This window comes from Denticeps clupeoides, chromosome 13, assembly GCF_900700375.1.
Source record: "Denticeps clupeoides chromosome 13, fDenClu1.1, whole genome shotgun sequence".
NCBI lineage: Eukaryota > Metazoa > Chordata > Actinopteri > Clupeiformes > Denticipitidae > Denticeps > Denticeps clupeoides.
In genome coordinates this window covers 4,232,149-4,246,208 of record NC_041719.1, presented here as the reverse complement: position 1 = coordinate 4,246,208, position 14,060 = coordinate 4,232,149, and the positions used below count along the sequence as shown (strand labels likewise).

At 46.7% G+C, this 14,060-nt stretch overlaps 1 protein-coding gene across 1 annotated transcript; it reads left to right on the top strand.

Annotated features, from left to right (window-relative positions):
* Window positions 1-1,516: 1,516 nt before the first annotated feature.
* On the top strand, window positions 1,517-14,029 carry cpda (carboxypeptidase D, a). The gene is made up of 21 exons (XM_029001096.1): window positions 1,517-2,241; window positions 2,809-3,056; window positions 5,313-5,455; window positions 5,549-5,718; window positions 5,873-6,282; window positions 6,404-6,595; window positions 7,002-7,169; window positions 7,252-7,361; window positions 7,455-7,557; window positions 7,644-7,786; window positions 7,873-8,042; window positions 8,134-8,409; window positions 9,524-9,719; window positions 9,822-9,957; window positions 10,054-10,200; window positions 10,357-10,455; window positions 10,541-10,605; window positions 10,763-10,894; window positions 10,965-11,147; window positions 11,882-11,984; window positions 12,129-14,029. Exons 1-21 carry the CDS (start codon window positions 1,655-1,657, stop codon window positions 12,353-12,355), a joined length of 4,008 nt encoding a protein of 1,335 aa, XP_028856929.1. The 5' UTR covers window positions 1,517-1,654; the 3' UTR covers window positions 12,356-14,029.
* Window positions 14,030-14,060: the final 31 nt, after the last annotated feature.

The window sequence follows — 14,060 nt, the reverse complement described above, 5'->3', positions numbered from 1 at the left end:
CGTAATAACAATTACATGATTTCAGTGTAAATTTACAATTCTATACTTCTATACGTTTTGGGAATGGGTTTGTTGGTAGAAGCAGCCCATAAAGGGTATTCACAGTATTAAGTTTCATGAAATATTTAACGGTAAAAAGTAAACCTCAAAACGGCCAGCAGACCGCTAAAGAGGTTCTATGTGGGCTGAATGGGGCATTTTATGTGAAAAACACAGCTCAACACAGTCTCTACGCACAATGTTGCATGGCTGTGATAAAACACACCTTGACGCCGCAACTCTACTGATAACAAGGCCACTGATGGCATGACAAACATGATCTGGCTGTGAAAGAAAGCATTATATGGCAATGCGCCTGCACATAATTAAGTATGTTGTGTGATGGCGTGTCACTAGGACTGCCAATAAACGTTCAGCTCATTAAATGACACAATTGATATTTTTAAGACTGGAACAAACATCTGTTAGGCAAGTGCATCTGCTTAATACCGAGCAATAACTCACTTATCGAGTCTTAACTTGTAACTCTTACATAATGTACAGTACTACATACTTACATACTTATTTTAATGCTTATTTTTATTTTACTTTTATTTATACTAATGTCGTGTCGTAATAGTTTTCTTTATTTCATTTTTAATGGAGTAGTTAACAGATCCTGCGATGTATGTCTGTCCCTCGGTCTCTCTGTGCACTTGTTGTATATCTTGTACATACACTTTATGTACATTGCACTGTACAGGCCAAAAGTTTGGACACCTTCTCATTCAATGTGTTTTCTTTATTTTCATGACCATTTACGTTGGTAGATTCTCACTGAAGGCATCAAAACTATGAATGAACACATGTGGAGTTATGTACTTAACAAAAATAACTAAAAACATGTTTTAAATTCTAGTTTCTTCAAAATAGCCGCCCTTTGCTCTGATTACTGCTTTGTACACTCTTGCCATTCTCTCAATGAGCTTCAAGAGGTCGTCACCTGAAATGCTTGTCCAATAGTCTTGAAAGAGTTCCCAGAGGTGTTTAGAACTTGTTGGCCCCTTTGCCTTCACTCTGAGGTCCAGCTCACCCCAAACCATCTGGATCTTTTTTTTTTTTTTTTTGGATTGGGTTCAGGTCCGGTGACTGTGGAGGCCAGGTCTCCACTTTTTTCTAATTACATAACTCCACACGTGTTCATTCATAGTTTTGATGCCTTCAGTGAGAATCTACCAACGTAAATGGTCATGAATATATAGAAAACTCATTGAATGAGAAGGTGTGTCCAAACTTTTGGCCCGTACTGTATGTCTTCCCCTCTGTGTACTTGTAGCAAGTTTAAAGCAATTTCCTTCCTAATAAAGTTTTCTGATTCAGATTCTTTTGTTAATACTAAAAAAGGGTGGTAGTCGTGTCACACTTAACCCCGATGAGGACATCAGCGGGTCTGACGAATCGCAGAAAAATGTAAATATAAATAATTGCGTGCTGTGCCTTTAAGAACAAGCCCCGCCCATTAGTCTGTGTACGCCCCTCGAAGGGTTAACCGGAAGTATGTTAAAAGCGCTCCCACCGTAGGGAGTGTTTACAAGATCTTTGTTTTGTTTTATTATATATATAGAATTTTTATTTTCTTTGCGGTGGACCGTCAGGCCGGTCGGCTCTCGGAGGCATGGCGCCAAGGGCGACGCACCTCTCGCTCTCGGGCCTCCTTCTCCTCCTGGCCTCCGTCGGCTCCCTCGGCGCGGCCGCGGAAACCTACGGCAGGTACTACAACTACGACGCCCTCACCGGCCTCCTCACGTCGCTGGCCGACAGGTTCCCGCACGTCGCCCGGCTGTCCAGCATCGGCCGCTCGGTGCAGGGCCGGGAGCTGTGGGTCATGCGCCTCACCCGGGAGCCCGGCGCCGACGCGCCCGGCAAGCCCAAGTTCAAGTACGTGGGCAACATGCACGGCGACGAGACCGTGTCCAGGCAGGTGCTGGTCTACCTGGTGGAGCACCTGCTCGCCGGCTACGGCTCCGACCCGCGGCTCACGGGGCTGCTGGACACCACGGACGTCTACGTCCTGCCCAGCATGAACCCGGACGGCTTCGAGGTGTCCGTGGAGGGGGACTGCGTGGGCAAGGCGGGCGGCCGCGAGAACGCCGAGCACGTCGACCTGAACCGGAGCTTCCCGGACCAGTTCGACGGCGCCGGTGTCCGGGAAGGAGACGCCCCCGAGGTCGCCGCCGTGATCAAGTGGATCCTGGATAACAAGTAACTGGGCTGAAAGATGACATACTAATTAATAATTACTTAAATGAATTAATTAGGCGTTTCTGGTTCAGACCCCGTAAATACTGATAAATGCCCTAAATGTCACCTTGGTGACTGATTTCAATAATATGTCGTGTCGTAATAGTTTTCTTTGTTTCATTTTTAATGGAGTAGTTAACAGATCCTGCGATGTGGCACTTGGGTATGGTCACACTGGGACGGTGACGCCGACATCACACTGCACTATAAATAAAGTAAATAAAGTGAAGTGATTGTCACATGTGATACACAGCAGCACAGCACACGGTGCACACAGTGAAATTTGTCCTCTGCATTTAACCCATCACCCTGAGTGAGCAGTGGGCAGCCATGACAGGCGCCCGGGGAGCAGTGTGTGGGGACGGTGCTTTGCTCAGTGGCACCTCAGTGGTACCTTGGCAGATCGGGATTCGAACCGGCAACCTTCTGATTACGGGGCCGCTTCCTTAACCGCTAGGCCACCACTGCCCCTAGATAGATCGGTGGATAGATCCATGGGCCGGGAAACTGAAGAAATGTGCTCTTTAGGTTCGTCCTGTCCGGGAACCTGCACGGCGGCACGGTCGTGGCCAGCTACCCCTTCGACGACTCGGCCGCGCACGACCAGGAGGGCCACTACAGCCGCTCCTCGGACGACGCCCTCTTCAGGTACCTGGCGCGCGTCTACGCCGCCAACAACCCCGCGATGGAGAAAGGCGAGCCCAAGTGCGAGGACGAGCCCGGCAAGGTTTTCAAGGATGGGATCACCAACGGTGCCGAGTGGTACGACGTGTCTGGTGAGAGAGAGGTTCTTTTCTTTTTTCTGCAAAATATGAATTAAAGCGAATATCTCTCTTGCCATAGCAGCTATTCTTGCCTTTGTCTGCTGGGGACATTATACGGTAGCAGAATAGCACCATCGTACATGTCTTGATATTTGATATTCCCTCCCTGCCAAAGACGTCGAGGACTTCCTGGTTAAAGCGTTTAATATATCAATTTTATCCAGAAGAGTCTTGCCATCGCGAGCGGAGTCGCCTCCATTTCTCAGGTTTCTCGATCCCGCCGTCCCTCGTCGGATGGAGAGAGAGCTCCGTCTGGCTGGAACCCGACCCCAGAAATGCCCTGGGGTTTACAGGGCTGCTCCGCCGCGTGTAATGTGAAGCTGCCGGCCTGACCCCGGCGGGACGGCCACTTTCAGCTTCATGTTCGTGGAGAGGGCCGTGGGTGTTCAGGCCGGAGGTTCAGGTTTCGGTTCTTATGCATTCCCCTCCATTGTTAGGCCTTTACAGTCAATGATTTATCATTATTGTGTGAGTGTGAGTGTGTGTGTGTGTGTGTGTGTGTGTGTGTTTTGTCCCCACTGCATTGTGTCACGCTTAATATTTAACTTGAGGACTTGGTTCAGTGCTGCTCCCGTTGTAACTCGCTGTAAAACATGAAGACGCGACGGCTTCTTATGCTGAGCGGCAGATGTCGGTCGTCGCCTCTACTGTCACAAGCGTTGCATAATTTGTGTGAAATGCATGTGAGGGGCGGGGGGGGGGGATGCATGTCCTGTTCACCCTCCCCGGCAGCAGGAACTCATTCCGGATAAACACATCAGCTGCACTACCAGCCCTGTGTGTGTGTGTGTGTGTGTGTGTGTGTGTTCGGGCGGGGCTCAGTCGCCGGCGTTCCTCACGCAGGCGTGCGGAGCTGTAATTATGGGGCGGTCGCGGATGTGCCGGTTGGGCGTGGCTGCTTTTGTCTGGACGCCGTTTGCTCCGAGCTCCGGCTGACTGACCTCTCTGTGCCCCCCCAGGTGCCGTAACTCGCACACGTTTTTACGTCCAGAGCGCAGCGCGTCACAGAGCCTGCAGTTAGCATCTATTATACGAATGCCTCATCATTATTAAATATTTAGTGCCACCATGTGCTCACAATTTCAATAAACTGGATATATATGCAGCTTTTTTTTTTTTTTATTAGCAACAAAATGACCTGGAATACAGAATTTCATGAGTGCTGTTACACTAGAAGTAAAAAAAAAAACTATTCTGAATATGATTGGAGCTGCAAACCAGCCGAGGTGCGTAACGTATAGGAGCAAATTAGAAGATGTTATTTCCATCTTTTATATTTGATGGATTTGGATTCATCACAAAGAAATTCCGATTTCTTGTTGGCCATGTATTGTCAGACGGCGTTGAAACGCAGCAGCCGCCTGGAGCCTGGCCCTTCCTGTTCCGCGGCTCGTCCGTCATCAGTGCACGTTCGGCCCCGCGGACCAGGCCTGGGGTTGAGTCTGGGTTTTTGCGATAAGTTTCCTCTCCTGCCTGTACGGAGTTGCACGAAGTTACTACAGCGTGTTTCGGCAGAGCTCTGTGCTCACTGGACTAAAATTAGGATTACATGACCTTGCGGGGCTTTTCAGCGCATTAACACGTTAATTCTGCGGAATTGTTGGGAGTCATAATTACAGGTTAAAAACAGAATTTTGTAGTTCCACCGTAGTTTTATTTTTTTTTTGGAGGGAATGCTTGGAATTATTGGATGGTTGAAGTTATTTTTTCTTTTGCCACCTCTGCCCTGTTGAAATCCAGCATGCCGTTAGGGGGAAATTTGAGGGCTATTTTGAGTGCAGGGTGGGTTGGTTTGTTCTTACCTTTGCTGGCCCTCTTGCGTAAAAAGTTCCGTTTGCTGAGCCGACTTTGTGACTCATGTTTGCTTGACTGAGAGAACTGGGCGGGGACGCCGGGAGGGCAGTTTGTCCAAGAGGGGGTGTCGGTTTTTCATTGTCGTGGCTCGGTATCGTGTGACCTCCCATGGAGTGTGGCAGTTGTCCAGCCTGGCACGCGGTGTCCTCACGGAGAAGCCTGACCACAGTGTGGCGGCCACTGCATCCAGTTTACACTTACAGCATTCACCAGACGCCCTCATCCAGAGACACTTACAATCAGTAGTTACAGGGACAGTCCCCCCCCCTGGAGACACTCAGGGTTAAGTGTCTTGCTCAGGGACACAATGGTAGTAAGTGGTAGAATCCAACCTCCCGCCTTGTTTCCGCGCAGGGGGCATGCAGGACTTCAACTTCCTGCGAGGAAACTGCCTGGAAATCACGATGGAGCTGAGCTGCTGCAAATACCCCCCTGCGTCCCAGCTGCGCGCCGAGTGGGAGAACAACCGAGAGGCCCTGCTGGCGTACATGGAGAAGGTGAAGACAAGCAGCAGCACATCTGAAGGACAAACGATGTCTGCAAACACATGCAATTTTTATTATTATTATTTTTATTTTTTTTTATCGCAGGTGCACATTGGGGTGCGGGGCTTCGTTAAGGAAGCCAGGAATGGCTCTGCGTTGGTGGACGCCAGGATACTGGTGGCCGGCATTAATCACAACTTAACCACTGGACGCTTTGGAGACTATTATCGGTTGCTCCTGCCCGGGACATACAACATCACCGCCGCAGCCACTGGGTGAGCGTTACACAACACGTTGTGTTAATGGATTAATGGTTAATGCTGGGATCAATTATTACACTGTTCTTCCATGACCGTGCATGTAAGGAACGTTCTAAATTGTTTTTCATGCTTCAGATTTAGTACTATAGTAACTGTTTTTTCTGATTAGGTACATGCCCATGATGGCTTCCAATGTTCTGGTGGTGGAGGATAAAGCCACAGAGCTCAACTTTACCTTGGCTCCCCTGGGTAGTGACGACCACGTAGATGGATTATCACCACTCGTCACCATTACAGCCACCACTCCTCTCACTCACACGTCACCCGCTCCCCATGAGGGCAGCAATGGAGAAACCACGGAGATCAATGAGGGAGCTGGTGCTACGACCCAGGCCCCGAGCCAAGCAATCCAACCGCAGGACTTCCGGCACCACCACTACTCCGACATGGGACTCTTCCTCCGCAAGTTCACCACCGAATTTCCCTCCATCACTCGCCTGTACACCATCGGCACGTCTGTAGAGAACAGGGATCTCTATGTCATGGAAGTCTCTGACAACCCCGGGGTCCATGAGCCTGGTAGGGCCCCGCTCAGATTGCATTAACGCATTTTTTCTGTTTTTTTTTTTTATTTTATTATTATTATTTTTTTTATCTCATTTCATTCATGTATTGCTTTATTTTATCAAAATGTTCTTAGGTGAGCCAGAGTTCAAATACATTGGCAACATGCATGGAAATGAGGTGGTGGGTCGTGAACTCCTCCTCAACCTCATCGAGTACCTGTGCCGTAACTATGGCAGCGACCCCGAGGTGACCCAGCTGGTCAACACCACGCGCATTCACATCATGCCGTCCATGAACCCTGATGGTTACGAGAAGGGCATGGAAGGTACATTTTGAGATGTTGTTGACTAAAGAAAACTCATGCTTGCAGGCTCTCTCTCATTTATAAATATTGTTTATTAAAGAAATAATTATTCACCAACTGAAAGGTACCAAGATACAGATTGGCATGTAGTCCTTCCTTTTTTAAATTTATTTTTAAACCAAGATCTTGAACAGCCGGTTCGTTGAGCATTTTCTTCACAAAAATGGTGATTTGACGATAATATAAGATAAGATGATAATTTTTTTTGTCTGACAAGTGTCAAGTTTACAATTACAGGGATCCCTATGTTATGGAATTGAAAATTTGTGGTGTCAATATGACTGAGCAGAGCAGTATCATTTATGTTTGATATGAACATGTTGAGGTGCACGGTACCTGTTGGTTTAAATGTCTTCTGGTGATACAGGAGACGTCAGAGGCTACAGGGGCCGCAACAACAGCAATAACTACGACCTGAACCGCAACTTTCCAGACCAGTTCAGCACCATCACTGACCCCAGGCAGCCGGAAACCATCGCGGTCATGAACTGGCTGCGGAGCTACCCGTTTGTGCTCTCCGCCAATCTACACGGAGGCGAGTTCGCAAGAAAATGCTGCCTGCATGTTGTACCTGTGAGCGGCTGATGTAACAGGGTGGGGGGCGACTGTTATTACAGGTTCCCTGGTGGTGAACTACCCTTTCGATGACGACCCCGAGGGTCGGACGCAGTACAGCAAGTCTCCGGATGACGACGTCTTTAAAATGGTGTCTCGTGCCTACTCTCGGGTACGCCTGACAGCTCTAAACATGCATCAGGTTTAATGCATGAAATGAAGTAATGAAGTTTTTTTTTTTTTTTTTTTTTTCTTTTCTTTGTAGGAAAACCCCCTTATGTATAAGGGTCACCCCTGTGAAAAACTCTACCCCAATGAGTACTTTGCCGAAGGTATTACCAACGGGGCGCAGTGGTACAATGTCCCAGGTTAGTCACCATGATTGCACTGAATAGTTTGGCTACGTGGTGCTAAGTGCGAAGATTATAGGTCTTCTTGCCTTCTCTGCCTGCAGGTGGGATGCAGGACTGGAATTATATGAACACTAACTGCTTCGAGGTGACCATCGAGCTGGGCTGTGTGAAGTACCCACCGGCCAGTGATCTCCCCATTTACTGGGAGCAGAACCGCAGGGCCCTGCTGCAGTACATCCACCATGTCGGTTCTTCTCCGCCTCCGCGTTTCCGTGCTTGAGGTCCACAGTTTGCCTGGATTGATTGTGTGTGTGTGTGTGCTGCCTACAGGTCCACAGAGGAGTGAGAGGGATGGTGATTGACAGCAAGGACGGGACAGGCATACCGAACGCCACCATCACAGTAGAGGAGATCAATCACCCTGTCAGAACGTACAAGACCGGAGATTACTGGAGGCTGCTGGTTCCTGGAACGTATCACCTGACTGCCTCAGCACAGGGGTGGGATGAAGGGGAATTTTTATATCAATGCAAAGTCCTGTTTGCTGAGTCTTTACGTTTCAAAATCTTTTATGAACTTTCTAACGTTCAGGTACAGCCCAGTGAAAATATACGCCACCGTGCCGAACAACGGAGTGGAGCAAGTGGACTTCCGTCTGACCCGTGTTTCGCACGAGACGGGCAGTTCAACAGGGGGAGAGCTGGCGTTCCAGAACTTCATCAAGGAGCTGTCCGTTGGGCCCGGCCTGGACCAGCTGATCCAGAGCACGGCCGCCAAGAGCAGTTTCCGTTACCGTGGCTACAAGGATCTGTCCGAGTTCCTGCGTGGCCTTACGTACAACTTCCCCACCATCACCAAACTCCGCAAGTACGGCTAGACTCTCCTCCACACAGGTCCACCATTTTTCACTAGTTCAGTGATTCCCAACCCGGTTCTCAAGTTATCAGTCCACATTTTTCTCCCATGGAGGATCAGTGCTCCACAGCATTGGATTAAAGAGTGAGAACAGAGCAAGAACCTGAACTGGACGAGGAATCACGGCTCTGAGGGCTTTGGTTGCACCTTTTGGTGGCTCTATAAAGACTGATGGATGCATTGGAAATTATTGATTGGATTATCAGATCCAAATAAGTATTACTTTTCAATGTCAGATAAGATTGTGAAAACACAAACTGGAAACTTAAAATCTTAAATATTAAACTATATTATTTCAGACTGCTTAACATCTGGGGGAATATCATTGTGGTCTGAATTTCGGAAAGAGTCTTCAAATACAGTATTACGGGAGCAGTAAGACGATATAAAAGCAGAAAAATGTTCACAATAGGGGAATTTTAAGCCCAATTACTTCCTTGCTTACTGTACTTCATAAAATGAGGCTAGTGTTGTGCAGTTCGGGGGCAGTGGTGGCTTAGGGGGTAAGGAAGTGGATCCGTAACCAGAAGGTTGAAGGTACCTCGATCAAGGTACTGTCCCCACACACTGCTCCCAGAGCTCCTTTCATGGCTGGCCACTATGGTGATGGCTTAAATCCATAGGACACATTTTGATGTCACCATGTGGCGTACTAATGGAAAAAACAATCACTTTTACTCGTAAGCACTTGCAGTGTATGAGTGTTACAGATGGCTCGACTTAAAACCCTTTCTGAATCTCGAACCTGGTGAAGGTGAGAAGGTGAAAACCTTCTTATTCCAAAAATATTACAGACAAATTTAACACATACACATGCATACACATTTAACAAATAAATACAAAATGTATAAATACATTATAATTTTCTTAGTCTAGCACCCAACACTCTCCGAGCATGTTCTTCAATGACAAGTCTAAGCCTTATCAGGGCTCTTAGTTTGTATACTTGATATTCTATAGAAATCGAACGAGAATTGCTGGTGTCTTCCCATTGTAAGTCGCTTTGGATAAAAGCGTCTGCCAAATAAAGTAAAGTAAAGTAAAGAACCGGTTTTCTCCTCTCTAGTCTGGGACTGAGTGTCGAGGTCAGGACCATCTGGGCTCTGGAGATCTCCAACAACCCCAAGGTCCCCGAACCGTCCAAGCCCAAGATCAGGTTTGTGGCTGGGATCCATGGTAATGCCCCGGTGGGGACGGAGCTGCTCCTGGAGTTCGCGGCGTACCTATGCATCAACTACGGCAAGAATCCTGCCATCACCAGGGTAGGTTTCTGTACCCCAACTCTGACACATTGCACAACACACTCTTATCCAGTCACACAGCCTCGTTTGAAACTATTATTTTGATTCCATCCATCTCTGCAGCTCATCAATGAGACCAGGATTGTCATCTTACCATCAATCAACCCAGATGGCCGTGAGCAGGCAAAAGAGGGGGATTGTACCTCCAGCGTGGGCATGTCCAATGCACATGGCAAAGACCTGGACACCGACTTCTTCGGTAGGTTCCTGGTTTGAATTTGCATTGAAGTTCTGTTCAGATATATCACTGAGCATGTTGTATTTAGGATGCGCAATGTGTTTCTTTGCTTTGCAGGGAATGCCTCGCAGCGTGTGGTGGAAGCCCAGCCCGAGACCCATGCGGTGATGGACCTGATTCAGGAGAGGGGCTTCACCCTCTCTGTGGCCCTGGATGGAGGCTCCATTCTCGCTACATACCCCTATGACAGGCCTGTTCAGCCTGGTATGGTGACAAACATTTACATGCTTATTATATTCTCGTGTTTCATGCTGTGAGATGTAGAGTTAACTATATAGTGCTTTCTTTTACTGTTATAGTGATTAAATGTGAAAATTATTTGCGAATTGTAAAATGAATTAAAACTATTTTCTTTTTCAGTTGAATATGAAGATACTCTTAGATATTTGGCAAGCGTATATGCTGACAATCATCCCAGAATGCACTTTGGTGACACCAGGTGTCCCAGCGACAGTCAGTGTACGTAACGTAACTTTTTTTAATGTAAATTATGTTTATATAATGTTCTGTAAAAATAGCGGGTTTTTTTTTTTTCTTCCTTCAGCCAGCAACATCCCAGAAGGCATTCTTCGTGCAGCAGAGAAGCACAGTCACATGGGCAGCATGAAGGTAGATTTTCAATTTTATTCAATGATTCAGTTGAATTTTTGTAATCTACTCCCAAATTGCAGTGTATTCATATATCTTATAAATAAGTGGAGCGAGCCCTTGTGCCAGAGTAATGGCATCCTGGCTGTCCTGAAGCTTGTGCTTTGTGGCCTCGCAGGACTTCAGCGTGGACTTTGGCCACTGTCCCGAGATCACCGTGTACACCAGCTGCTGTCTGTTTCCGCCCGCCAACCAGTTGGCCTCGCTGTGGGAGGAGAACAGGAAGTCCCTGCTCAGCATGCTGGTGGAGGTGAGTGTCGCATGCCCCTCCAGGTAATAACCACCGAGCTTCTGATGACCGGCTTGTTTTCGGCCGCCAGGTGCACAAAGGCGTGCGTGGCGTGGTAAGGGACCAGAGTGGGAAACCCATAGTGGGGGCCATGATCGTGCTGAATGGAGTGAAGGTGTTCACCACCGAGGGCGGCTACTTCCACGCCCTGTTGGCCCCGGGACCACACAGCATTGAGGCCATTGCCGAGGGTTACCAACAGCAACGGAAGGAGGTAATTCTCTCATTTGAAGCGTATTTCATTTATTTGGTATATTTAAAACATCAATAGGTTTTTAGCAGAGTGCTGAGCAGGTTAATAATGAAAATGCAGCAGCACAATGACTGAAATGATGGACCTGTGAACTTTCAGAACTGGTAATGTGGGAGCCTTCCTGAAATAAAGGGTCAATTTTCTTTGTCTAGCACTTAACAATCTCCGAGCATGCTCTTTGCTGACAAGTTAGGCCTTATCAGGGCTCTTAGTTTTTGTAAACTCAAAATCTATAGAAATCGAACGAAAATTGCTGGTGTCTTCCTCCTGTAAGTTGCTTTGGATAAAAGCGTCTGCAATGTAAAGTAAAGTGTTAGTGATCCCCAAATACTGTATCTGTACATCCACTTTTAGCCAGTCCCACAATGAGGATGCATTGTTTTGGTGTCTGTAATTTTAAATGCTAATGTGAAGGAGGGAGGCAGGACCTCTGATTGGAACGAATCAAAACATCACGCAGGCGTTCAAATATGTCAAATAAATGCTGCATGCAATTTCTGCCAAAATCCTGACTAACATTAAACGTTAAACAAGGTCATATGGTCATTCATTTCGAATGTCCATGTGGACGAGGTCTAAAGTAGTGTTCATGTGGTGCCTGTGTGCTTTTTCTGCATCACGCATGGTTCAGCCAGCATGGCTGTCACTTTGGTTTAATAATATCAATATCATAATATCATAATTTTGTGTTTCAGGTGGTGGTGTCCTCATTTGAGGCTGCCAGTACGATCATCATTGAGTTTGATATGGACAATCGTATGTTTGGCCTACCAAGGGAGTTTGTGGTGGCATCTGCTGGTAAGCTATATATATACATATATATATCACACAAACACACACACACATATATCTATACTTACATATACTGTCAGTATCATCACAGTGTGACCATTCACTGCTTATTAATATATGAAGGATTGAATTTGTCTGTCTTATTTCCAGCTGCGTCCATGACAGCTCTGATAGTCACCGCCTGCATCATATGGTGTGTCTGCTCTGCCAAGTCTAACCGGCAGAAAGACGGTTTCCACCGGTTGCGGCAGCACCGGGACGACTATGAGGATGAGATCCACCTCACCTCCATGGGCTCCAAAAAGTCCCTGCTGAACCACGAGTTCCAGGACGACAGTGAGAGCGAGGAGGACACTCTGTATGCCAACAAGCTCTGAAGCTGTCACCTGACCCTGCCCTATATCCTCCACCGTCCCTCCCACAGCATGTCCCTCCTGGAGACTCTTTTGCAAGATGGAAGGCCACTGTGTCTCATTCTGTCCTGTCTCAGTGGCCCAGGACTTGCAGTGAGCCAGCAGGGGGCTGACTTTGACCTGCCGGTCTTGTCCATCATCCAGACTTCAGATAAGATGCATCACAGGACGCACTTTAGTTGCCTGCTCGACTCAGGCAAATTCTTCACAATTCTTCACCGTTTGCACCAAATGCCATTTGTCTGTTCCACTTGTTGGTTCCGTCCTGCAGACCTATGGAGGTGAACCAAACAGTGCCGGCTCAGTCCATATCCACAAGCCCTCCATGTAATGAAACACAGTGCCTTGAGTGATCAAATCTAAGAGACAGTGGGGCTTTCCCGTATGTGAAAGCCCCATATTTTGATTCCCCTGATGGTGGCAGCCTGCACCGTAGGAAAGTGCACGACCAAACTGTGGAGCAGAGGCCGGCCATGTTCTATGCACAAACCCAGAGCTGTTCAACTGTCGAACAAGTTTCTTACGTGAAGTGGCATGAAGAGTTGAGGACATTATTTGTATTGTAAAATGTCCATATGAAGTTTTTTTTTTTTTTTTTTTTTTTTTTCCTTTGTCCGCTTGTTTAAAAGCATTGTACATATCATGAATTGAGAAATGCTCCATCACGGTTGTATTGGCGATGTTTCGTTACGTTGAAAATTGAATGTCATGTTCTGTTGCCGCCATCTGCCCGCAGGGACGTCTAAATGGCCCTGATGTCCTTGGGCACTCACTTATGCCCCCATGGAATAAATGGCTTTTCATTTTTCTTCCTTTTGCACTCAATGTCTCTAAGTCTTGTACAATGCTACAGCTGGAGATTTAAGTAAGTTATTTATGTTTGAGCATATGAGAATTATGACATTACGACCGTTTGATACGTCCCAGCAGCAAGCACCACCTTTCACCAAATGGGAAGTATGTGTTGTTTTCTCACCAGCATTAAGTCTTTTTTCCCCCCTGTTAGTGGGGTATGAATTTATTTTCCACAGGGTTTTTTGTTTCTAAAATGTTAGAATAAAAGAATGAGCCCTAGCCTATCAGAGCAGCATTAACTTACCTTTTTCAACCAGCTCTTTTATAATAAAGCTGTGTCTGGTGCTCTTTTTCCATTGGATGAGAATCCTTTTATTCCGCCTGATGTCGTTCTTAACTCCAGTGCTTGGAATGGACAAAATTATTTTTTATTCCGTGCCGAGTTTCCCCAGGAAAGGAATCTGATACCCTGATTCTAAATCATCTAACATTCACAGCTTTAAAATGGGGGAAGAAATGTCCAATGATGCCTTTTTTTGTGGGTGTGGGTGTATTTGTTGCAGCATATGTGTACGTTTTTCCCTTTTTGCCCATGAAAATAATGTGTAGATGAAGATAGGGCATACTGGAATGAAAGTGTGTATGTTTTATGAGTGTGTGCATTGGGTGTATAATTCCTCTTTTTATATATACTTACATACACATGTATGAAATGAATTGATTGTAGGAAACAAAATGTTGCCAATTTTATGTAAATGATTAAAACAAGTGCAATTGAGTTCGATCAGTGTAAGCAACAGTGAATGAAACTGTATTCTCCATTGAAGATTGAGACTAAATAAAGTTGGGTGGGGAAAAAAAACATGAAGGTCTG

Coding starts and splice junctions, on each gene's coding strand:
- cpda (XM_029001096.1), top strand. CDS start 1,655: ATGGCGCCAAGGGCGACGCACCTCTCGCTCTCGGGCCTCCTTCTCCTC. Junction 3,057..5,312: donor CGAGTGGTACGACGTGTCTG/GTGAGAGAGAGG, acceptor GTTTCCGCGCAG/GGGGCATGCAGGACTTCAAC. Junction 11,985..12,128: donor GTTTGTGGTGGCATCTGCTG/GTAAGCTATATA, acceptor TCTTATTTCCAG/CTGCGTCCATGACAGCTCTG.